At 40.2% G+C, this 23,559-nt stretch overlaps 2 protein-coding genes across 3 annotated transcripts in view; one reads left to right on the forward strand and one right to left on the reverse strand.

Annotated features, from left to right (window-relative positions):
- The window catches only part of rer1 (retention in endoplasmic reticulum sorting receptor 1), a 48,704-nt gene extending 40,533 nt beyond the window's left edge, over positions 1–8,171 (forward strand). The window contains exons 7-8 of the mRNA XM_069918568.1: positions 1,969–2,104; positions 3,069–8,171. Coding sequence (XP_069774669.1) covers positions 1,969–2,104; positions 3,069–3,158 — 226 coding nt within the window. The 3' untranslated portion in view covers positions 3,159–8,171. The remainder of the gene's footprint in view (positions 1–1,968; positions 2,105–3,068) is intronic.
- On the reverse strand, positions 6,467–22,560 carry pex10 (peroxisomal biogenesis factor 10). Of its 2 annotated transcripts, XR_011351722.1 has the most exons (8): positions 22,241–22,560; positions 19,791–19,911; positions 18,480–18,560; positions 16,388–16,785; positions 13,497–13,672; positions 10,582–10,714; positions 9,110–9,242; positions 8,662–8,738 (listed from the first exon to the last, which is right to left on the reverse strand). XR_011351722.1 is itself a non-coding variant. In XM_069918567.1 (7 exons), the coding sequence occupies exons 2-7, from the start codon at positions 19,900–19,902 to the stop codon at positions 8,670–8,672; spliced, it is 969 nt and encodes a 322-aa protein (XP_069774668.1). In that variant the 5' UTR covers positions 19,903–19,911; positions 22,241–22,556; the 3' UTR covers positions 6,467–8,669. The 2 variants fall into 2 exon arrangements, 1 of the variants encoding a protein (XP_069774668.1); XM_069918567.1 differs by lacking the exon at positions 9,110–9,242 and having other exon boundaries at positions 6,467–8,738; positions 22,241–22,556.
- Between the last annotated feature and the right edge of the window lie 999 nt (positions 22,561–23,559).

Below are 23,559 nucleotides of genomic sequence, written 5' to 3' on the forward strand. Positions count from 1 at the left end.
GATTTATGGTGTGAAAAATAAAAAAAAAAGAAAACACTCAAAAAAAAAGAAGAAAGAACATACTGGTGAGCTCAGTAATTGCAAAGGGACAAATTGTAGGCCAAGGCAGACGTCCACTGCAGATGACAGAAGAATTCTCATCATGGTGAAAAAAATCCCCAAATGCACGTCAGAAATGCGGATCAGAAACACTCTTCAGGAGGCAGGTGTTTCAATGACTACTATCTGCAGAAGACTTCATGAATAGAAATGTGGATGCAAACCACTAATTAGCCACAGAAACAGGATGGTCAAATTTCAGTTTGTGAAGAAGTATTTAAAAGAGCCTGCAGAATTCTGGAAAAAGGTCTTATGGACAGATGAAACCAAGATTAACCTGTATCAGTGATGGAGGGTAGAGGCATGAAGGAACTGCCCAAGATCCAAAGCATACCACCTCATCTGTGAAATGTGGTGGGGATGCTATGGACTGGGCATTTATGGCTGCCATAGGTACCCTTATCTTCATTGATGATGTAACTGCTGATGGCAGTATCAAAATGAATTCTGAGGTGTACAGAAACATCTTATCTGCTCAAGTTCGAGCAAATTGAATCTCCAAACTCATTTGATGTTGCTTCATCCTACAGCAAGACGATGATCCAAAACATATTGCTATAGCAACAAATTAGTTTTTCAAAGCTAGAAACTGGAAAATACTTGAATGGCCAAGTCAATCACCTGATCTAAATTTAATTGAGCATGCCTTCCATATACTGAAGAGAAAACTTAAAGGACAAGCTCCCAAAACAAGCAGGAGCTGAAGATGGCTGCAGTTGAGGCCTGGCATCACCAGATACGATGCTCAGCACCTGGTGATGTCTATGAATCACTGGCTTCAACCAGTCATTTGCATGTAAGGAATATGTAATAAAGTACTAAACATGACAACTTTAATATGCATACCATCACTATGTCCCATATATTCATGGTTCCCTGAAATGAATGGACTATGTCTAAAAAGTGCTGTAATTTCCACATGGTCAAATCAAAATGTGCACAAATACCCTTCAATAAAATCTGGAATGTGCACCTTTAGCACATGTGAATTGTTTGATAACAAATTTAAAACTGTAGAGCACAGGGGCAAATAAAAAATAGTATATTTCTCCCAGAATCTAGGGACCATGGAGAAACTATTTAGTCATATGATAGCACTTAATAGACTATCGAGCATTGACCCCGGGCACTGATATCCCAATCTGGAGTACTCTCCCACAGATCAGTCTGACATGGGTGAGTGTGACTTCTATTCTTCCATCACAATCCTTGATGTGTCCTACCCATTGGTAAGACAGACCTGCCAGTATGGGAGGGACAGAGGTATATAGGCTAGATGTAGCTCAGACAGTCCTTAAGATTGACTCCAGAACACATGAGGTCTCATGGCATTTGGTCATTCTCCCTCATCTCTTGAACAGTGCTCCTCTGTGTTCTACAATACTTGGATGAAGTAGTGATAGTCTAGTTGAGGTCTCAATTGTCCATTATCAAGAGGCTTCGTAGCACTACCACTGGAAGTGGTAGTGGAAGCCCATTTCCTTAAGGTAACACCGGGTGACTGGCTCTGTGCAGATTCTAAATAAGCCGACATAAATCAAGTAGATCTCATTAGTTTACCTTTGGCAGATACATCAGTTCAAGATAACATTGGTAGGATTTACTATTGCACATCTTGTGGGGACAGTCATGTGACCAGCTAATTGTAACCCATTTTGTCAGTTTGGATCATCAGCAGAGCTACCAAATGTTTTTACTTTACCAAGAACATGATCACTAAATTAGTTTTGCTAAGACGATGCAGTGCTAGATTTTATCTGCTTTATGTCTATTGATTTTAGTTTTTACCAAATCTTCATGTCAAAGGCAACCCCCACATCCTGGTCAAAATTGTTAAATAAATCCTGACTTTTTTTTGTTTGTTTTTAGGCACTCTGCTACAAAAGGAATAATAGTCGCCATGGTTTGCACATTCTTTGATGCCTTCAATGTGCCAGTTTTCTGGCCAATTCTGGTCATGTACTTCATAATGCTATTCTGCATTACCATGAAGAGGCAAATTAAGGTAAATCAATAGTTGCGAAAAGACATTATCTTCTTTGGCTTGGCTTCGCGGACGAAGATTTATGGAGGGGGTAAAACGTCCACATCAGTGGCAAAATAGCAACTGTTTACTGTGTTATGAGAAGCTGGGAGTGAGGTCCTTATTTTGGGAGGTTCTCAATGGCTCTGGCTGCATAGCTTTGCTCTCATGAAGGGTTAGTTCTGATTATAAACTTGCTGCTCAGTTTTGCACCCTACTAACAGGGTCATGCTAAAGACTTGAACCGTGAGCATAGAGGACTTGAGATAGTGGAAATCCCAAACTGCAGCTGTAAGATAAAGAAATAAACTCTAGCCAAACTTCTTGTCAGAGTATTCTGCCTTTAATAAACAAATCTTACTTTTCTGTTTTATGTTTGGCATATTATTTTTTTTCCTCAAAGAAATTTGGCTTCAATTCCATACCATCAAATGATGATTCCTCTTCCCTGCAGTTTTAAGAGCACTTGGCATTGCCTACAAATGTCTGTGTGGATAATCTCAAACTGACTACTGCTCAGAACTGGGTTAGATGAGGGAGGTCAACTCCGTCCTAAAGCCATTGGTCACAGCCTTGGTCTGTGCTGAACTGGATGGAGAAGGTTGGAAATCAAAAATGTCATTCTTTGATCATTACTGGAAATGTGCACATGACATGACAAGTGCTAGAACTGTTCAAGTCAGGCAGCATCTGCAGTGAGAGAAACTGTTAATGGTTCAGGTCTGATGCTTCATCAAAGCAGCTTTTCTGCAACATCTTGCTTTTGGAAAAACTTTTAAGATGGTTACAAAATTTACCAGTAATTAATACCCTAGATGACAATGGGAAGGGTTGTTTGAGGTTTTGAATCACATTCGATAACCATTGACTACTCTCTAGAATGGAGGTTTGGGAAATTTTTCCGAAATGCCAGTATTATGATTTCTTTTCTGCCCTTTTTAAACAGCACATGATCAAGTATAGATATCTACCATTCACACATGGGAAAAGGACATACAAGGGAAAGGAGGAATCTACAAAAGCATTTGCCAGTTAGAGAACACGCTACTTGGCACTCACTCCAGGATTATCTTCTCTCTACATGTAAACATTGGACAATAATCGCAAGTCATGAGACTTTATTATTATCATGTTTGCTCCTGGCCTTTCTGAAGGGTACATTTTAGAAGGTGATTTAGTTTTGAAATAATTTTTTGGCGCCAAGACATCTTTTATGATTTAAAAAAAAAACTTCTTTACCTGACCATTCTGGTATAATTTATAGGTGACTTCATTGAAATTTCCCTTTTGATTGTATACTATATGCCAGTTGCTTCAAATGTACTTTCATTTTTGTCATTTGGAAAAAAATTAAAATATCAAACCAGTATTATACTTGGTTAAATAATTTTCTTTCAAAAAGTGTGACTACACAAATTATAGAAGCTTTTGGCAAGGTACTGTTGCAGTATTATGATACATTGTCAAATAAGATGAGGCACAGCTCATTTACAGGTCCTAACAAGATTTTGGAAGCACCTTTCTTATCGAAATGAGGGGCTAGGAAGAGAATGAGATGGGAGGGTGATGGGATCATTGAAATGGAGCTTTGATGGTTAGTTGATACAAAGCTTGAAGCCTTTGAGGACAAAGAAATCAAGCAGTGCGAGATTCCCTCCCCTCGTATCTTAACATCCAAAATAATTGGTATCTAGATATTAGTATTCTGCTTTAAATGCATCAGGCTCAATGTGAATAATTGGAAGGAAACCAAATGTTTTTAGGCATGAACGAGATTCTGAACATTGAACTCTTAACAAAGTACTATAAATACAAAACTAAGGCAAGTATGTGTTTCAGAAGTGGCTTTGTTTTCTTTAAACTTCTAAAGCTGTCAACTTTCACATATGCCAGCGTAAGGTGGCTTTAAGATTCACCAAAGCTCCCATATTGTGATTGGAACAAGTCGCAAACTCACCATCAGGAAATGGGGAGGGTGGATTATATTGCAAAAGAAAATGAACATATACTCAGGAGTTGAAAGAGCAAAATAAGAGCTATCAGTGTCCCTGAGATTTTAGCATTTAATCAGAATCTGAGGTGTTGGTTGGAGCAAAGTGATGGAATAGTAATAATAATAAATTGTGAATAGGGGAATGTTCAGCTTAAAAGATTGAATAAAGCACCTGCTCTCTCTGGCCTTTTTCAAATGGTCAAGGCAGCACTAGGTGGTGCTCCTAGTCTTGTAATCTGATTCCCTGCTAGCAATTACACACCAGTGGTGTGGTGCTGAGACTTGTGTGCGTGATGTTTGGCAACATCAGTGCAGCACTGGTGGTCAGCATCCTCAGTTCAGCACATTCAAGAAACCATAGAAAAAAAAAGTAGGCTATTGTTTCATATTTTCTGATACAGGTTGTACCTCTCTAATCTGGCACTCTGCGGTCCGACAATTCCCCAGGTCCAGCATGTTTTGAATCTGCTGCCATTAGTTTGTGGATCAGCCATCAGGGTGGTGCTGTTAGCAGCGTTGATGGGCCAATATCTGCTTATACTGCAGCCAAGTATGTTGGTGATACAGCCCTGTTAATTTCTTATATTCAGCTGTATTTTAGCCCTTCAGAATGTCATTCAAGATGCAGAAGATGGCGCTAGTGCTTATAAAGCATTTGCAAATCATTATGCTTGAAAATATGAAGTTATTGAAAAAATTAGATAAAGGAACTTCTGTAAAGACTTTGTGTGAGTACTGTGGGATCAGATCGTCATCTGTGTATGACTTAAAGAAACAAAAGGAGCAGATTTTTAGTTTTTTTTGCTGAAAAATGAAAGCCAGAAAAGTTTAAAGTTTTGGAAAACTTTGAAAGGTGCCAAATGTCACCCACCAGATTAAAGAAGTACAACCTGTATTGAGCTCATGACCCAGAATTGCCTGTTCTCTAGCAAAGTGATGTCCTAATTTATACCTTTTACTGAATGAAAAGTATGTATGTATATGTATGGGATGGTGTGAATGTTCTTTCCCCTTTAATTTGATCTAAGGCATGGTTAAACTCGAATATTTCAGACTTTTTAAATTAAAACCAACTCTTTTAGGAAAAAAAATCAACATATGCAGCCTGTTTCCTTTTGGAAGTATCTCATTGTCTATGTGAACTGTATAGAATGTGCATGTATAAACTTGCTTTGCATCTGTGATGTCAAACACCACCTAAAAACACTTTCAGATGTTATTTATCATGTTTGATGGAAGGTACAGCAGTTGCACAGGGAGAGAGTTGAGAACAAAAATGATCTCACACACCACAATGTTCCCACACTGTTTACAGAGGTTGTTCTAGATTCCTATTAAAATCTCCAATGTTTTGGGAGGTTTAAATTCCCAGTAATTTTCCCACCCTTTATTTGTCTGATCTTTTCTTCTCCTCTACATCTCATTTTAGGATCTACTGCTATTGGGTTTGTATCTCAAATTGCTGACTAGATTCTAACACTCATTGTGGGTTTGCTCAGAATGTCTGTCCCATGTTGAATCAGTAGTTTTTGTCTGTCTTGGGAGACATATGAAATTGAACTTGAAATTGTACATGAAACTAATGTATAGAAAGGTGTGTAAATACTTGTATGATTAGTGGGGAGTTGATTCGTTGCTTAGAATCAGTGGCAGGTTTCAAACTTCCTAAAGTGTCACTACTTGAGGGAGGGTTCAGCTTCACGTGGTCAAAGCGGCTCCAACCAAACATTGCTGTTTAAAAAAAAATGGTGCCCTTCTCCTTTTAAGTTCCCATCGGAGGGTGAATTACATTTGAATTGAGTGAGTGAAAGTCATCACCATAAAGGGCAGAAACTAGCTTGAAGGACTGGTTTTTTTCACTCTGCTGTGATTTAATTGTGAGCTTAATTACTAGCATGGTACCATTTATAACATTCCACCTATATCCAAATCACAAAAACTTCCATACTTGAAATATAGTTGAAGCTGCTTCCACAGTGCTGGACGTAAATAGTGATTAAACCATTGGTGCATCATGCCAAATGTGCAGGGTGTGCTGTACATTTTCTATTTCAGTGGCAAGGCCTTGAAGTATTTTCTACATGAGGCCCAAGGTTCCAATAGAAAAATTTCCTCCGTCCACAAACTACACTATGTACTCAAGGAAGATATGATGGTGAACGAGTCGACAACCCTGGACTGGGACAAATTTAGAACAATGCATTTGACACCGTGCAACAGCTTTTGGGTTAAGTAAAATTGCTGTAGTGATACAATTCCTAAATGGCCATATTGGGACAAAGACTTTTTTCCTTTATTTCCTCGTTCTCCAGTCTTAAATTTGTAATCAAATAATTCACGAGATTGAAGGGCATGTTTCCAATTTTATTCAAGGTTATTTGTATACATTTTGACTTGACTGTACAGAAATTGCAGGACTTTTTGTACATCTCATTTCAAGGCACCATAATATTTTAGACAGAGCAATGGTACGTATATTAGTCATGTATGGTACTTTATTACCTATCCCTTGCATGCAATTACTGCTGGAAGTCTGTGCTTCATAGACATTACCAGATGCTGAGTACAATATCTGGTGATGCTCTACCAGGCCTCCACTGGAGCCATCTACAGCTCCCGCTTGTTTCAGGGGCTCGTCCCCTTAACTTTTCTCTTCAGCATATGGAAGGCATGCTCAATTGGATTTAGATTAAGTGAGTGACTTGGCCATTCAATAATTTTCAAGTTTTTAGCTTTGAAAAATTCCTTTGTTGCTTTAGCGGTATGTTTGGGATCATTCTCTTCCTATGGGTTGAAACACCGTCCACTGAGTTTAGAGGCATTTGCTTGAACAGATAATGTTTCTATACACCTTGTAATTTATTTTGCAATGCTATTAGTTACATCATCATTGAAGATAAGTATACGAGTACTTGTGACAGCAGACCATAACACCCCCAATACCATGTTTCACGGATGAGGTGGTAGGCTTTGGATCTAGGGCAGTTCCTTTATACCTCCACACTTTGCTCTTGCCATCACTCTGATACAGGTTAATCTTGGACTCATCTGTCCACAAGACCTTTTTCCAATTATTAAACAACCTTGAATTCTGTGTCCTTGATCTGATTGCTGAAAACTATTTTTCCAGAATTCTGCAGGCTCTTAATAAATACTTTGCAAACTATAACCTGGCTATATTGTTTCTGTGGCTAACTAGTAGTTTGCAACTTGCAGTGTAGCTTCTCTATTTCAGTTTGCAAAGTCTTCTGCAGACAGTAGTCATTGACACATCCAAACCTGCCTCCTGAAGAGTGTTTCTGATCTGTAAGACAGGTGATTGGGGATTTCTTCTGTCAGCAGCAGGTGGAGCTCTTCCTTGACCCACCAGTCCCTTGCCAATTACTGAGCTCACCAGCATGCTTTTTCATGATCCAAACTGTTTATTTTGGTAATCTAAGGTTTGGCCGATGTCTCTTACTGTTTTATTCTTGTTTTTCAGCCTCAATGGCTTATTATTGGCACTGGCAACTCCAAAGGAGTTCAAAAGCTTAGAAGCACCAATAAAGCAATTAAATTATACCGGAGTATTCACAAACACCTGTGTAGCCAGATGTCCCAAAATGGGGGAAACTATGTATAAAGAATGGATACAAATACCCTTGAATGAAATCAGGAATGTGATCTTTAATCACCTGTGATTTGTTTGATTACAAATTTTAAACTGGAGCTCAAGAGACAAATAAAGGAAAAAAGTGTCTTTGTCCTATCATTATGGAGGCGAGAGTAATGCTTTAAAATTAAATGGTGAGAAAGAGTCCATTATGGTGCATTTTATATGAAACCAAATGCAAATAGGACATATGCTATGATTGATCCAGTACACCGTTCATGTACCACTGCCTTTTTATCAACTAGAGAGCCACCTTGTGCTGGGTTTTTACATGTTACATTTGTTTTTACTTGTAATAAAGTTGAACAAAATTATTTGTAATGCTGTTTCTTCAGCCCTCTTTACTCTGGGGAAAACAAGTGAAACAATTAAATGAATTAAATAAAACTGGCCTGATCACTTAATTGTGTTTATTCATTTACATTAGGCATTTTTCAAAAGTATAAGCAAAAAATGGAACTAACATTTCCACCCCCCACCCCCATCCATCCATCCCCAAAAAACTTGTTATTGGGCCTCCTAGATCAGATCCAAGACAAACTAGATGCAGGTAACAGTGGTCTAGTCTGAGATTCATTCCATCCTTTGGGTGTCCCATACTGGGGAAAACAAGCAACATTCCCAGGAAGCAGACAGGGAAATAATGAAAGCTAGTGGACTTAATTGCAGATCATTTCCTTCATCAAAGACCATGTTAGCTATTAAGCAACCTTGAGTTCTATGTTCTTGATCTGGTTGCTAAAAGCTATAATTTAGGCCCATTTATTTATGGATTTACTTTACATGCCCAAACTAATTTTATTAGGATACAAGAAATATACCATTCAAATGGATGTTAAGGGCATTTGGGCATGTATTTGGGCATTTCCTGCAAATGAATGTATAATGTAGATTATTTCATCCTAAATGTAATGACGCAAATAGATTAATCTGTGGGGCTGGAACATCTCTCGGCAAAGAGGACATTCTGCCTGTAAAATAAAAGCAAAATATTAAAATTACAAAATACTCTAACCCCACATGTTGCTTTTAATGTGTTAGGCAGTGATTAGATTGTTTGCTAGTAAAATAAATCTAGGAAGTAATAGCTCTTAAAGGTTACAAATCCCCAAGCTTGATAACCTAGGCTTTTGAAAGAGTTGTCTGCAGAAGGTCGACACTTTGGTTGATTTTTTATTTTAAATTTAGACATGTATCACGATAACAGGCCATTTTGGCTCACAAGTCCATGCCACCCACTTAACCTACACCTCTGGTATGTTTCACGCAGTGGGAGGAAACCAGAACCTCCCCCCCCCCCCGGAAAACCTACAGACATGGGAAGAATGTACAAACTCCTTACAGAAAGAGCAGGATTTGAATCCCAGTCTTGATCACCGGTGCTATGAAAGCACTGCACTAACCGCTCCGCCAACTGTGACACTCTTCAATCAAAATTTTGATCTATCAAAATTTTCTATCATGAACAAAGTCAACTGAAAAACACAAGATGCAATACCCCTATTCACAAAAGGATGGTAAATACAGTGAAAATCAGTTACCCCAGCATCAGTTGTCAGGAAAATCTTAGAATGATAAAAGAATACTAAGTATAACATGATTTGTAAGAAGCAACAAGGTTTATGGAAGGGAATCAGGTTGATATTTATTTTTGTGTAATATCTTAGAGTGAATAAAGGGATAGAGATCCATTAATGAACAGAAAACCAACAACAAATCTATTTTTAGAGTTGGGAAATTGTAACACAATGGATGCTTCAGGCATTAGTGCTGGAATCTTAAACATAAACATTAATAATCTTGTTTAAAAAAACATTAGAATCAAAACTGCACAGAACAGAAAAAGGCCCTTAGCTTAACTTAAGCCAACCAATTAGTCTAAGCTAATCCTATTTGTCTACATTTGGTCCATGTCCCTCTGTGCCTTTCCTGTCCAAATTTCTCAAACATTGGAACTGCACCCCCTCTACCAATCTTCCCACCAACTTGCTGACCCATTACCACTCAAGTTTGGTACTGGGTGGCTTGCATCAAGGCACACAGCATCTCTGTGTAAGCAGCAGAATAATTGATGACCTCACAACTTACCCCTCCTATTTATCAAATAGTTCCCACACTGGGAATTTAGAACTAGAGGTAATATCCTCACTTCTCCATTCCAAAGGGCTACAGATGCTCAGTTGTTGATTGCATACAAGATCGATCAACAGACCTTTAAAATTCAGGAGAAACAAGGAACCTGGGCATAGTGTGAGAAAATGGAATTGAGGTAGAAGCCAGAATGGCTGGGGCCATGTGGCCAACTTCTGCTCTGGCCCCTTGATTTGCAGATGTCTGCATTTCAAATCTGCACTTCTGGTGAGAGTTTCACTGCTGTACCACTGGTTTGAAGCTCAGGAACCCCCAAGCCTGATTTTCACTGAAGGTACACCTCAAGAGCATTTCACAAGTCTCTGCCTATCTGACATAATGTCTCAGAGCTATTTCCCATCCCCTTTTTTCTCTTGTGCCCTCCCATATCCTCTTGCCTGTGCCCCTCCTCCTCCTCCACCATTTTATTCAGGCACCTGCCTACATTTTGCTCATATGATGAAGGCCTCAGGTCTGAAACACTGGTTATGTATATTTACCTTTGCAATATAAAAATATGCTCTGTGACCACTAGACAAAGTTTCTCCAGAATTTTTGTGTTTTTACTGCAATCACTGCATCTGCAAACTTTCATGTTTCAGGTAATAATGTCTCACTATATGCCTAATATTTTGTTTGATAACCTTCTGGCTTATGGTGTTAAAAATATAATGTAAATCCTACCTTGGTGTTGCACCATTCTGTGATGCACTCCCAACAGAAGAGGTGGCCACATGGAGTAGCTGTGGAATGCCTTCGTTCTTCCAAACACAGTATGCACCGGGAGTTGCGAACGGGGAGATCCTGGGAGAGAATTCTAGAAAGAGAAAGACATACATCTTTGCTTTTTATGGACTCTTAAAAAGGCCAGCTGAGTTCCTTCAACATTTTGGTGCATTTTTACTACAATCACAGCATCTGCAGAATTTAATGTTTCATTATTTTGAGCCAGTAAGTAAACCTTGAGGAAAAAGCTGTGCTATCCTTTGACAATAGTTTTAAACTGCTAAAATATTGGAACTAATGAAACAACTTCCTCTTTGTACTAGAATAAAATCATATTTCAACATCTATAATTTTTTTTTGCACATTAAAATTAAATGAACCATACCCCTCCATTACCCATGTTGCTATTACATTTTGAAAGGCAGGACCTAATCCAAATGGAGAGGGGAGATGTGGTTGTCCGACAAGGGATAAAGGACAACTCAGGAGGTGAAGGGGAGATTGGGGATAAATAAGATAGAAATAGGAGAATAAGGAAAATGTTGGATGTTGTAGGAATGTTGTCTTATAAAGAGTTGAAAATAAGAAAACAGAAATGGAAAAGGAGGAAAGGTAATGATGGAAAAACGGAAAGAGAAGATAAACAAAATATAAAAGGGCTACGCTGAACTATATGTCTTTAAATATTAATGGAATACATAACCAAATTAAAAGGAAGAAACTACTAAATTTAAATGAATAAATGTATTCCATTAGAAAAAATAACAGATAGGTTAAGAAATAATATTGAAATATTCGAGCAAGTATAGGAGCCTTACATTAAATACAATAGCGAAAACCTACCGGGGACAAACAGTACCTAAGTTGATGGAAGGAGAAGGAAAGAAAAGAATGGACTCAGTAGAATTTCTGGTGTAATTTTGTTGAATGACAACATTGTCTGACTGGCTTAATGCAACCTAGATTGTATACCTAAAATGGATGAGAGGGGGGGTGGGGGGGTGGTTTGGGAGGAAAGGGGGGGGGGAGAAAAAGTCACTGTATATGTGTGAAAAAGAAATAGTGTATATCATGGCTAATGTGATTTATGGTGTGAAAAATAAAAAATTTAAAAAAAAAAAGAAGAAAGGCAGGACCTGATGTGTTTTGTTTTCAAAACTGCAAAATATCAAAATTAAGCTACTTGTGATCTCAGAGAACCCCACTGAATTTCATTTCCAGCCCGGCGTGTTATGGCCATGTTTGTAACTAAATGAGCAATGCTGATTTCACTGGCAAGATTGTGTGGGACCATGAAAAAAGGAGGGGATTAGGTCATTTCAACCTCTATGTTGGTCCACTATTTACAGTTAATCTAACCTGGTGACTGCAGGACCATTACTATTGATTATCTTACTGAATGGGAGATGTGTTCTGCCAATCCACATGAAGATAAAAATCACATTAGTGCAAAACTCTTTTGGTGCCCTCTTATTTGGGAGCACATTACTTCTACCAATGTCATTTTTGTTTTTAATTCCACTCCTCTCAGATGGAACCTCCACCTTTGAAGCTGGGATCATCCCTCACACATGTACTTGTTTTGTCTCTTAGCAGCACAGCGATCCTAACATATTTTCATTAATGTCTGAGCTTCCCCAGTATGCCTAACTATACCAGAAACTATCCCTGTCACTGAACGGGCCTCTCACACATAGCTACTACACAAAACAGAAGGTATTGGCTTCAGGACATAGTACTGGAGATTTGATCAATCTAGGCCAAATTCCACTGTTACTTAATGGAATCACTCCAATATTAGAAAGGTGAGGTGTAATAGAAAAAAAGTCTTTAAAATGTCCTTTTGTCCTTTTACAAAATAGAACTGGGAACCTTCTCCAAGGACTTGCTTAATATTTATTGCATATCCACCATCCAGATCAGCCAAGAGAAACCAAAACTTGACTTCTTAAGATGTTTGCTTCCTCTCTCCAAATGCCAAAATTGTACCAATTGGAACAGTGGTGTGCAGAATTCAAACAACCAGCAAAAAAAATCAAGAAAAATAAATCAAGAAAAATAAGAATAAAAATATGTAAAAAATGTTTAAAATTGGAAAGGTCAAGGGCATAGTTATCATAGGTTAGCACGAAACTGTTACAGCACCAGTGATCAGGACCAGGGTTCAAATCCTACAATGTCCGTAAGAAATTTGTATGTTCTCCCCATGTTTGCTTGGGTTTTCCCCGCCATTCAAACATAACCCAAGGTTGCAGGTCAATTGGGTGGCACGGGCTCGTGGGCCGAAAGGGCCTGTTACCTTGGTCTACATGTTCTCTGATGTAACACAAAACTTGGGTGAAGATGGGAGAAAATATCCAGCCAGCGGAGTGCCCTGGTCGTGCTTTGCTTGTAGCGGCTGTTTGAAGAGGTGGTTGATGCTGCTCACCATTGGGATGACTCTCTTAAAGTGTCCCCTTACCTCTGCTTAGTAAGAGTCACCCCAGTCAGAGGCTTTATTATCTATAAACTTGGTGGAGGGAAGGGTAATGATCTACAATGTCATTGTTCGTCTTTCAGGCGGCTCCATGGATGGGGAGGAACCTGCAGATGCAGTGACAGTAAAAAAAAATTTAAATTCAAAGAATGTGACTGAAAATGAAGTAAAATGCTTTAAGGTTTATATTCATGAAAGTGTTTAGAGTACAATATAGTATTTTTGTCTTTTAAACTGTTTATTCTTAATGCAGGTATATTAGACAGTGTAAGAGTCTCAAGCACGTGGAAAATACACTTATTTGGCATCTACCAATCCCCTTAGGTGCCAGATACCAGGGGTTTTTACTGTAAATGGCAGTTCAGAGGGTCTGTAAAATGAGAAATCTTAGCCATACCTAGAGCATGGAAGGTTGCGGTGAAGTTTCCACTCTTGCCGAGCACGCTGCTTCTGCCTGAGGCTATTGACCTGCACGATGACCATCAAAACCAACTGCAGCAATGAAACCTTCCCCAGCAACTCATAACTCCACCGGATTGCAGCACTGTCATGGAACAGACCACGTACACACAGCTAAACAGCACAGAGGTGCAAGGAAGAGTCAGTAAAGTGAAGAGGCAGAATTAAGATATACAAACCACACCTATTATTTCTACTCCCAGGTACTTTCATGCACTCATTCAAATGTGCACACATACAACACTCTATAAAGAATACAATGGGTATAGCTGAACGATCTTACAATCAATGGATCAGGTGTAATAGGACTGCAAGATGGTGCATAGATAAAAAGCCAGCAGTAGGTCCTATACAATTCCCACCCTCAACAATGACAGGGCCCAGTACACGAGTGCTAATGGCTGAAGGGATTCACAGCCAAAATTAGTCAACATCGTCCAGACATCCACACCTTCACAGAAAGCATGAAAAGTAATGAGAACGTTATACGAGCCAAACTACACCCACTTGCTCAGGAGAATTGAGGAGGACTTAAATAGGTGGATGATACTGCCTATCACGCTGGTGGGCAAGGTCAACTGTGTTAAAATGGATGTGTTGCTGAGGCTTCAGCACCTCTTCCAGACTCTGCCCGTCACATTGCCCGGGGGACTTTTTCAGAATTTACATTCACATGTAAGAAAGTTTCTGTGGAATGGCAAGGTAGCCAGGGACTATGGAACAATTAACCTGGGACTTCAGTCAGGGCACTTTAAGGTTACAAGAATGTAAGAAATATTATTGGGCAGCCCAGTCGCAATATATTGCCCCACTATTTGAGGTGAGAAGTGTACCATCCTGGACACAAATTGGTCTGCACACAGTGGGTGAAATGGTAGCAAGATATTTTTAAGTGGGACATTATTATCTGGCAAAAAAGACAGCCCCATATCAAAACAATTTCTATATGGAACAAAATTTATCAATTCAGAGTCTAAAGTGGAGCTGTCCCCAAAACACTCCTGACTCTGAATACATTAGTCACATTGACAGTAAACAAGATCATGGACACCTGTTGCTGAACCGGGGTCAGGAGTATCAAGGACTGTATGAGCAGGGGAAACTGTCATTTGAGCAACTCAGAAATAAATGACATTCAGTGACATAGAAACCTTAACTCGAAAAGAGAACAGGGGAAATTCATTCTGGCAATGCATTTATTACAAGTGGAAGTCCTTCACATATCAAGACAAAGGTAGGAGTCAGACTTACGAACAGCATGACCACAATTATTAATACGTATAATGTCCTCCACCAGCTATATTTGACACCACAAAAATCGAATAAGGGTAAACCAGAAATTTCAGACCAATGCTGTGCACCTGGTCATGTAACCCAAGGTGAGACCCTTTTGGGTAGAACAAGGCCAAGTTCTAGAGAAAAAAATCATTGGTAAAATCAGAGCTGCTCCTATTGGGAAACATAATGGACATGCTTAAGATGAAGCTGTCCAAATTCCAATTCTTAACAGTCACATTGGCCAGAGTGGTTACCTGGAATCTGACTCTCACTTAGGCATTGCGCCCTGGAGAACAGAAATAGAAGGCTGTGTTCCTTTGGAGAAAATTTCCTATAACTCAAGGAAAAAATGTGACATCCTAAAAATTTGGCAACCATATTTAAATTTTGTAGGAGCACAGCTATGGTGTGGACCTGTATATCTGCCCTCCCCGTCTATCCTTCTACTGAGGAAGGGGTCCATTCCATCCCAATCAAGTGAAGTCAAGAAAAAACTAAGCCTGGGTGCCGGCTGTCGACATGACAAATCCATGTATTCCCTACCTTTGTGGTGGGGTGTTGTGAATGTTGTGTGTGGGGAGAGGGGAGGGAAGGGGGGGAAGAAATGGCTCAGACTCGAGAGCAAATTTTCTATATCATTGATAACTGTAATTTATGATTGATTACTGGAAACCATTTGAGTTTGAAAATTTATAAATAAAGAGTAGATGCTGTAAATCTGAAATAAAAAGAATGAAAATGGTGGAACCACTCAGCAGGTGTGGGAAAAGAAACCTACAAAGCATATCACTGCACATGGGTAATCATGGCTCCATCAACTCTCAAGAGGAGTAACAAAATCCAAGACAAAGCAGCCTGTATCCTAAACATTCATTTTGTCTGTCAGTGTGTCACATCAACCAAATACACACTGCTGTTCACCTGGACTGCCAAGGCATCACCTCCCAAACCTGCCATCCCAAGATTCTGAGAGGCAGGGACAAGGTGGACATCCAGTGCCTTTTTCTTCAGGACAGGAACAGCAAACACCAAGGGAAATTTTGAAGAGGAGAGGAAATCTTAGGGGAGATATCAAGGTTTTTTTTTAATATATACACAGAGAGCTGTCGGTGCCCGGAATACCTGGAGGGGTGGTGGAGGCTAAAACATCAGGGGCATTCAAGAGATTCCTAGGCAGGCACATGGATGGAAGAAAAAGAGGGTTACAGGTATGAAGTGTTTAGTATTTTTTGGTAGGAACAACATCAAGGGCTGAAGGGCCTGTACTGTGTTGCAATGTTCGATGTTCTACCACCAACTGAAGGTTCCCTTCTCAGTCACATACCACCTTTATTTTAAATCATATCGTCAGTTGTTCATCTCTGATAATATGTTTATCAGGAGAAATGCAGCAATGTAAGGTTGCTTCTCAAAGACAATAAATGATAAGATTTCCTCCCCCCAAAAAAACAAATTCTGAATTTGGACCTTTCTGTCTACAGAGACATTTACTTAACTTTGTGATAATATATTATCTACTGATCTTAATGGATTGACCTATTGACAACTTACATAGGTGATGTTGGTGAATCTTTTGGCAACGTGGTAGAAAGCACCGTTGAGGTAGAAGATGCTCAGGTGCAAGCGGTAGAGGAAGGAGACCACCTGCCGCAGGATGGAGATGCCCTGCAGCAGTGCTTTCTTCTGCTGATCAGTCAGAGCACTGACCATTCTTTGCAGCCACCGGGAGACTCTGGGCTGTGCCGGTGCCCATCTGCTCTGTGATGTCTGGAACCCCTCACTCTCGGTTTGCAGGTATAACTCCAGACGGTTTAGTCCTCGGTCCAGCAGATAAGGAACGCAGGTATGAAGGACAATGAGAGCTGCCCGTCTGCTTCTGGAAGGCACCTGCCGCCCACTGGAGTCCACTTGGATGATGTTAACATACTCCTCTCCTAGCGTCTGATAACCTGTTCAGATGGGGCACTGCAATGGTTAATGAGAAATCGTCACTAACACCAAATACCATATACTCTACGGGTGTAATATTTAGGGGTCACCTATTACAGGCATTCTGCTTTTGACTGCAGTTAAGTACCTGCGGTGGCAATGGCATGGAGAACTTGGAGGGGCAGGACAAGCTGGTAAGCTAAGATGGGCAGGCAGTCGGGGCCTAGGCAAGGATCCATAGTCGGGACATTAAGAGCATCAGTGGGCAGGTGGCCAAGGTGAAGTTCGCAGTTGGGGTGTCAGGAGCTTGAATGGGTAAGCAGCCGAGTGAGGATCCGCAGGTGAGTTGTCGGCAGCTCCGGTGGGCAGGTGGCCAAAGCGAGGCTCTGCAATCGAGGCTTCGGGAGCTCTGATAGGCGAGCAGGGGCAAAAATGGGGGGGGGGGGGGAGTCAACATTCACACGGTATCAACTATTACATAAATATATATATACACACACACACATTATATATATACATATATGTGTGTATATATATATATATATTTATAAAATGTGTGTGTATATATATATATATATATATACATACACACACATTATATACACACATACTTGCATTTCTATAAAACCTGTGATGAACAAAAACAAAAATCAAGATATTTCAAAGGGAGGCTCAATTATAACTAAAATGTGGGAAAGATGATGACAAGTTCCATATCACACGACAGAGCAAAATGGAATTGCATCCATCCATCCAGTCAGTAATAATTTAAATGAGTAGCAGATCAAGCTCGAGGAGCCAAATGATCAAAGTCCACCCAGCAGTCAAAACAGACATTCCTTAACCAGCTGTCAAGCTGCCAGTATCCTGACAATTCAGGGCATGTGCACTGCTTGTCACGGTGCATTTCAGCCATTCCGCTGGGCTCACCATCAATTCCTGAGCTGGTCACAGCCAGAGTGCAGCATTAAAGCCAACAGGAGAGAGCAGTGCACTCGTAATATACAGTCAGTCACACAGAGGGAATTTCGATAAATAATGGGGAGAAAACATTAAAGGAGGGTGTGAAAGCTATGGAGAGGGTGCAGAGATTTACCAGGATGTTACTTGGATTGGAAAATGAGTCTATGGGGCAAGGTTAGCAGAGCTAGGAGCGACAAAGGATAAAAAAAAATTAAAAGAGAACTGCAAGATTATTTCCCAGGGGAGGAAGAGCAAACCCCAGAGGACACATGTACAAAATGAAGGGAAGGAAGTTTAAGGGAGACATCAGGGATAAGTTTGGTTTTTTTTTATATAAACGCAGAATTCTGGATGCCTGGAATGCCTTGCCAGGGATAGTGGTGGAGTCTGAAACATTGGCACATTTAAGAGGCTCTTAGGCACACAGATGGAAGAAAAAATGGTGGGTTATGGGTTAGTACTTTTTTTTAAAGGAATATATGAGTTGGCAGAACATCAAGGGCAGAGGGCCTGTAGCATACTGCAGGGCTCTAAAATTTAAAAACAGGTATGGAAGCAAGGAAGCAAAATGGAAACGTGTCCAGACAAAGGTTGGACAGGCAGAGGCACAACAGTCTAAAAAGAACTTTCAACCAAACTTTCTTCTCTTTAGTAGAAAGGTCCACGCAATTGTACTTTGAGCAGAAACAATGGAGTAACAGATGTTAATTCAAAAAATATTAAGCAATTCTTACTCATAACTGAGCCTGACCTGCAAATGTTGTTAGAGAAAAGTATGCCAACTCTGCTAGCAACTCTATCTCTTTCCTCCACTCCAGCCATCGCCTTGCACCTGTACAAAGGAAACAGCCACATTATCCGCAAATCTCCCAAGCTGAAAGCACATTGAAGAATGCCACTGAAACATATACATTGAGTGATACATGCACTCCAGGAGCAGATATTCTTCGGTTCAAGTAAGGGACAGCACATTTAAGTGTAGATAATGAACAAAAATGTGGATATAGTGCAGAAAGAGGGAAACCATGATGTAACAGAGGAGCATGGGGTGGGGAAAGGAAGCAGAAGAGGGGGGATTAACATATAAATTGCAGTTGTGAGGACAAGGTTGGAAATTATTTGTTACAACACCAACAGTTATCAGTAGGGCTATGAGATTAGTTATTCAGTTCCAAGCCCCAAGTCAAAGCCTGACCTTACAGAAGGGGTGGAAAGAAAGCTTCCACTGCCTCCTCCCTCACCACCAGCACCTCAAGCAAAATCAGAAGACTACAAAATTAAAATTAAACAAGTCATTGAAAAACCCTTAAAAAGAATGTCGGCATTCCTCCCATCCCACACCTGTCCCTAGCCAATTAAAGATCTTAATGTTTATGGATGAATACCAATTCAGGTTACTGATATCTGAATGATATGTAAAGAATGCAAAACATTTGAGAATATTGTATGCAGTTTTGGTCATCTAACTACAGGAAAGATATCAATAAGATTGAGAGAGTGAAGAGAAGATTTACTAGGATGTTGCCTGGACATCAGGAACTGAGTTACAGGAAAAGGTTAAACAGGTGAGGGCTTTATTCCTTGGAGCATAGATGAATGAGGGAGATTTGATAGAGGTAATTAAAATTATGAGGGAGATGGACAGAGTAAATATAGGTCATCTTTTTCCACTAAGGGTAGGTGAGATACAAACCAGAAGACATGGGTTAAGGGTGAAAGTTTAGGGGGAACATTAGAAAAAATTTCTTAACACAGAGTGGTGAGGGTGTGGAATGTGGGCTCAATTTTAACATTTCAGAAGAATTTGGACAGATACATAAATGGGAGGGGTATAGAGGGTTATGGACTGGGTGCAGGTCAGTGGGATTAGACAGCAAAATAGTTCAGCACAGACTCAAAGGGTTAAAAGAGCCTGTTTCTGTGCAGTAATCTTCTAGAGTCTAATGAATCTCTCAAGTTTTTTCTCCTAAAGACCAACAGCTTAAGCTTGAGCTTCAAGGAGTTATGTTCTCTCTACCACTGTACCAAATCCCCTCAACCTCACAAGTACAAGTGGTCTTACCAGCAAAGATCTGGAAAATATCATTAGCACAGCTCCGTAATGAGCTTAGGTAATACTCATCCTTCTGGTTGGAACGAATGAAATGAGGCTGGTTCACTGGCAGTATGGGCATCACAGATCCCTGCAGGAAAGGACAAGAACATTAAACAGGCACCATCCAGAAAATGAACCAGGCAACCCAGATCTTGTGTTTGATTTGGAGGAGAATGCTAAACCAATCTATGTCATCACTAAGGTCAGCCTTTTCCAATATTCATGACTGCTGGGCTCTTCCAGTTGTCATTGGGTGTATTTAAGAGAGAAATGGATAGGTTTTTGATTAACCAGGCCATCAAAGATCATGGGGTGAAAGTCAGGCAGTGGGGTTGAGTGGGGAAAATTAATGGTGGGCTTAATACCTATTTCTGCTCTGATGTCTCAGGGTCTTCCCTCTGCCTATCTGTTGAAAGTTTCATTCATTTTTTTTGCTTCCAGATTTGACTCTATCTCTGACTGTAGAGGCACTTCTAGCAATTTCTGCCAGTAGCAAATCTGTCTACCTTGTGGCTGATTACAGCAAATTCCATTTAATATTGCACAACAATAAAGGAATCTTGACTATACTGTACTAGTATATGCCTTGTTGGACTCCACATACGTCATGTCATTTGAATCTTTGGTGCCCACATTTCAACTCATACCAATTCTCATTCACCCATCATCTGTGCTTATCCCCCTCTAACACCCAGTTAATTAATGGATCAATTTTACAATCCTTCCATGACCTCCATTCCAATCTCCTCTAGCTTTATAACCATCCTGGGATGAGATGTTTGCAAATTTGGCCTACATTTTCTGGTTTAGAAAAAGACATTGACCTCAAAGATTCCAAGAAGCTACCTGTGAGTTATCTCACACCCAATATTTTGGGGGAGTTACCGCTTTGGGCGGTTTAAACAGGAGGAGGTAGTTGTGACCTCCAACCTGTTTTTTTTTCCTTTTTAATTTTTGGGTTAAGTAAAGGTTTTTTTTAGTTTTTTTTTTAAATAAATATATTTTTTTAATTCTTTGTTTTCTGATTGTAATTGAGAGGGAATTAGGAGGTTTTTTTCTCTTTTTTTCGGGGGGGTTTTTCTCTTTTTTCTTTCTTTTTTAAGAGGATGATGTCACAGAAGATAATAAGTCAAAAATTGAGGATGTTGAATTAGATGAAGAGGAAGATGAGGGGAAAGGTGATAAGAAGAAAAAGAAGAAAATTAAGTACAAATACACTGAGGGAGAAGAGTTTAATAAAATTAAGTTAATTTCAATAGAGAATTTTGAAGATGTTATAAATGAAGAATATGGAGAATTTTATAAGAGTTTGAACTTTTTTTTTCTTTTTTTTATATAAGGGGAGGGGAAGGGAATAAAAAGTTTATCTGATTGTTTTTCTAAGGGATGTTTTTGTTCTCTCGATGAATTATAAAAGAAATTTGGTATTAATGGAAATTCTGTATTTATGTATTATTAATTATGATTTTTTGTATAACAGATATGTGGTTGATATATGATTTTAATATTTGAATTTAGTTTTAAAGTGGATTTCATTTGTTAAATACATGAATTATGTTTGATTTAAATATATGTTTAAGGGTATTATTTTAGTATTGATATTTTTTTGTTGTTAAGTTTTATCCTTTTTTGTAAGTGGGGTTTTTTCTATTTTATTTACAACATTGTTAATTAATTCTTCACTCTATTTTGGGGGGGAGGGTTGGATTAATTTTAAATTAGATGATTAATGTTCTTATAATTATTGGGGGGGGTTAATTTGTGTAGTTTAATGATGTAGTATTCTAATTTTTATCATCTTATTTTTTATTATTTCTTTAAATGTAATTTTTATTTTATTCATGTCATAAAATTTTAAATAAAGTTTTAAAAAAGAGATTCCAAGAAGCATTGGCAATGCTACAACAGTTTCCTCTTGCTGTATCCCTGAATCATTTCCCTGTGACCTACTCTCAGGTCAACTTCACCATCCAACACACATGGGGTAATTTATAAACGGCCAATTTCGGATGTGGGAGGAAACCCTAGCAGTATCACGATAATGTGCTAACTTTATCCAGAATAAAAAGGTCAGAATGGTACCTGGGTCACTGGATCCATATCTGCTGCACCAAGCCTAGCTCGTCACCATCATGTGTGTCATTACTTTTGACTAAAAAGCAGTTGCTATCCCACTGCATCTGTTAAGGTCATGGTCAATAGTCCAAAAGGGAATTAAGGATTTGGGGAAGTACTGGATGTCCAATGAATGGCACTGCCCGCATAAGTTCCCATTCCCTATGCCCCTGAACCACAGTGGATAAATGGCCACCTTCAGTACAATTACCTTCAGCTGCAAGTTCCAAGGCAGGAAATCTCCCTCCCTCCAAAACTTCCCAGCTTTAAGCTCCTCTGATGAAACCTTTTGTCAACTTTACCCTGTTAGGAGGCGTCCTGGGACACTTTGGCCACCTCCGAGCCCTTGCATCAAGGGTGCTGGATGAAGGGCCCTTCGAGCAAGCAGGAGCGCAGCGGGGGAGGTGAAGCCTTCGCAGTAAGAACGGGGCGGAAGGGCCCTCCGTCTAAACGCTGGCGGTCTCCAAAGCTACCGGTTTCCCCAATGGCGACTACACAACCGGTTCGGCCGCAGCGCCAACCTCTCCCGTCCCTCAGGAATACAGCATAGTCTCGGATTCCAGCAGCGCCAATGAGGAAATCGAGTTCGGAGCCGCGGGATATATAACAACCAGCCAATCAAATATACACTAATCAGCTCTGGCACAGACGAACCAATCAACACAAACACAGACCAACCAATCAGAACAGTCCATAGCCAACCAATCAGCACAAACACAGACCAACCAATCAGCACAAACAGACCAACCAACCAGAACAGACCCTAGCCAACCAATCAGCACAGAAATAAATAGAAGCTGCGTGGCGGATTGTTTAAAATCAGAGCGATTAAATTAAAGCAGTTAAAATTTGAAGGGAAAAAACCTGAAGGGGAGTGAACGGAATAGGCAAGAGGGGAAGAAAAGGGAAATGGAATGGGAGAAGGGGAGAGGAATAGGATAGGAGAAATGGGGAGGGGGAGGAATGGGAGAAATGGGGAGGGGGAGGAATGGGAGAAATGGGGAGGGGGAGGAATGGGATAGGAGAAATGGGGAGGGGGAGCAATAGGGTAGGAGAAATGGGGAGGGGGAGGTATAGGGTAGGAGAAATGGGGAGGGGGAGGAATAGGGTAGGAGAAATGGGGAGGGGGAGAAATGGGATAGGAGAAATGGGGAGGGGGAGCAATAGGGTAGGAGAAATGGGGAGGGGGAGGTATAGGGTAGGAGAAATGGGGAGGGGGAGGAATAGGGTAGGAGAAATGGGGAGGGGGAGGAATAGGGTAGGAGAAATGGGGAGGGGGAGGAATGGGAGAAATGGGGAGGGGGAGAAATGGGGACGGGGAGGAATGGGAGAAATGGGGAGGGGGAGGAATGGGAGAAATGGGGAGGGGGAGGAATGGGAGAAATGGGGAGTGGGAGAAATGGGGAGGGGGAGGAATGGGAGAAATGGGGAGTGGGAGAAATGGGGAGTGGGAGAAATGGGGAGGGGGAGGAATGGGAGAAATGGGGAGTGGGAGAAATGGGGAGGGGAAGGAATGGGAGAAATGGGGAGGGGGAGGAATGGGATAGGAGAAATGGGGAGGGGGAGGAATGGGAGAAATGGGGAGGGGGAGGAATGGGAGAAATGGGGAGGGGGAGGAATG

This window comes from Narcine bancroftii, chromosome 2 (assembly GCF_036971445.1).
Source record: "Narcine bancroftii isolate sNarBan1 chromosome 2, sNarBan1.hap1, whole genome shotgun sequence".
NCBI lineage: Eukaryota > Metazoa > Chordata > Chondrichthyes > Torpediniformes > Narcinidae > Narcine > Narcine bancroftii.

What these genes read in the sequence shown, in the direction of transcription:
- pex10 (XM_069918567.1), bottom strand. Translation starts at nt 19,902, where the DNA reads ATGCCCATACTGCCAGTGAACCAGCCTCATTTCATTCGTTCCAACCAG. An exon ending in TTCTCTAACAACATTTGCAG is followed by an intron (nt 16,786 to 18,479) that starts GTCAGGCTCAGT and finishes CCATCTGAACAG; the next exon opens with GTTATCAGACGCTAGGAGAG. An exon ending in CGCAACCTTCCATGCTCTAG is followed by an intron (nt 10,715 to 13,496) that starts GTATGGCTAAGA and finishes TTCTCTTTCTAG; the next exon opens with AATTCTCTCCCAGGATCTCC.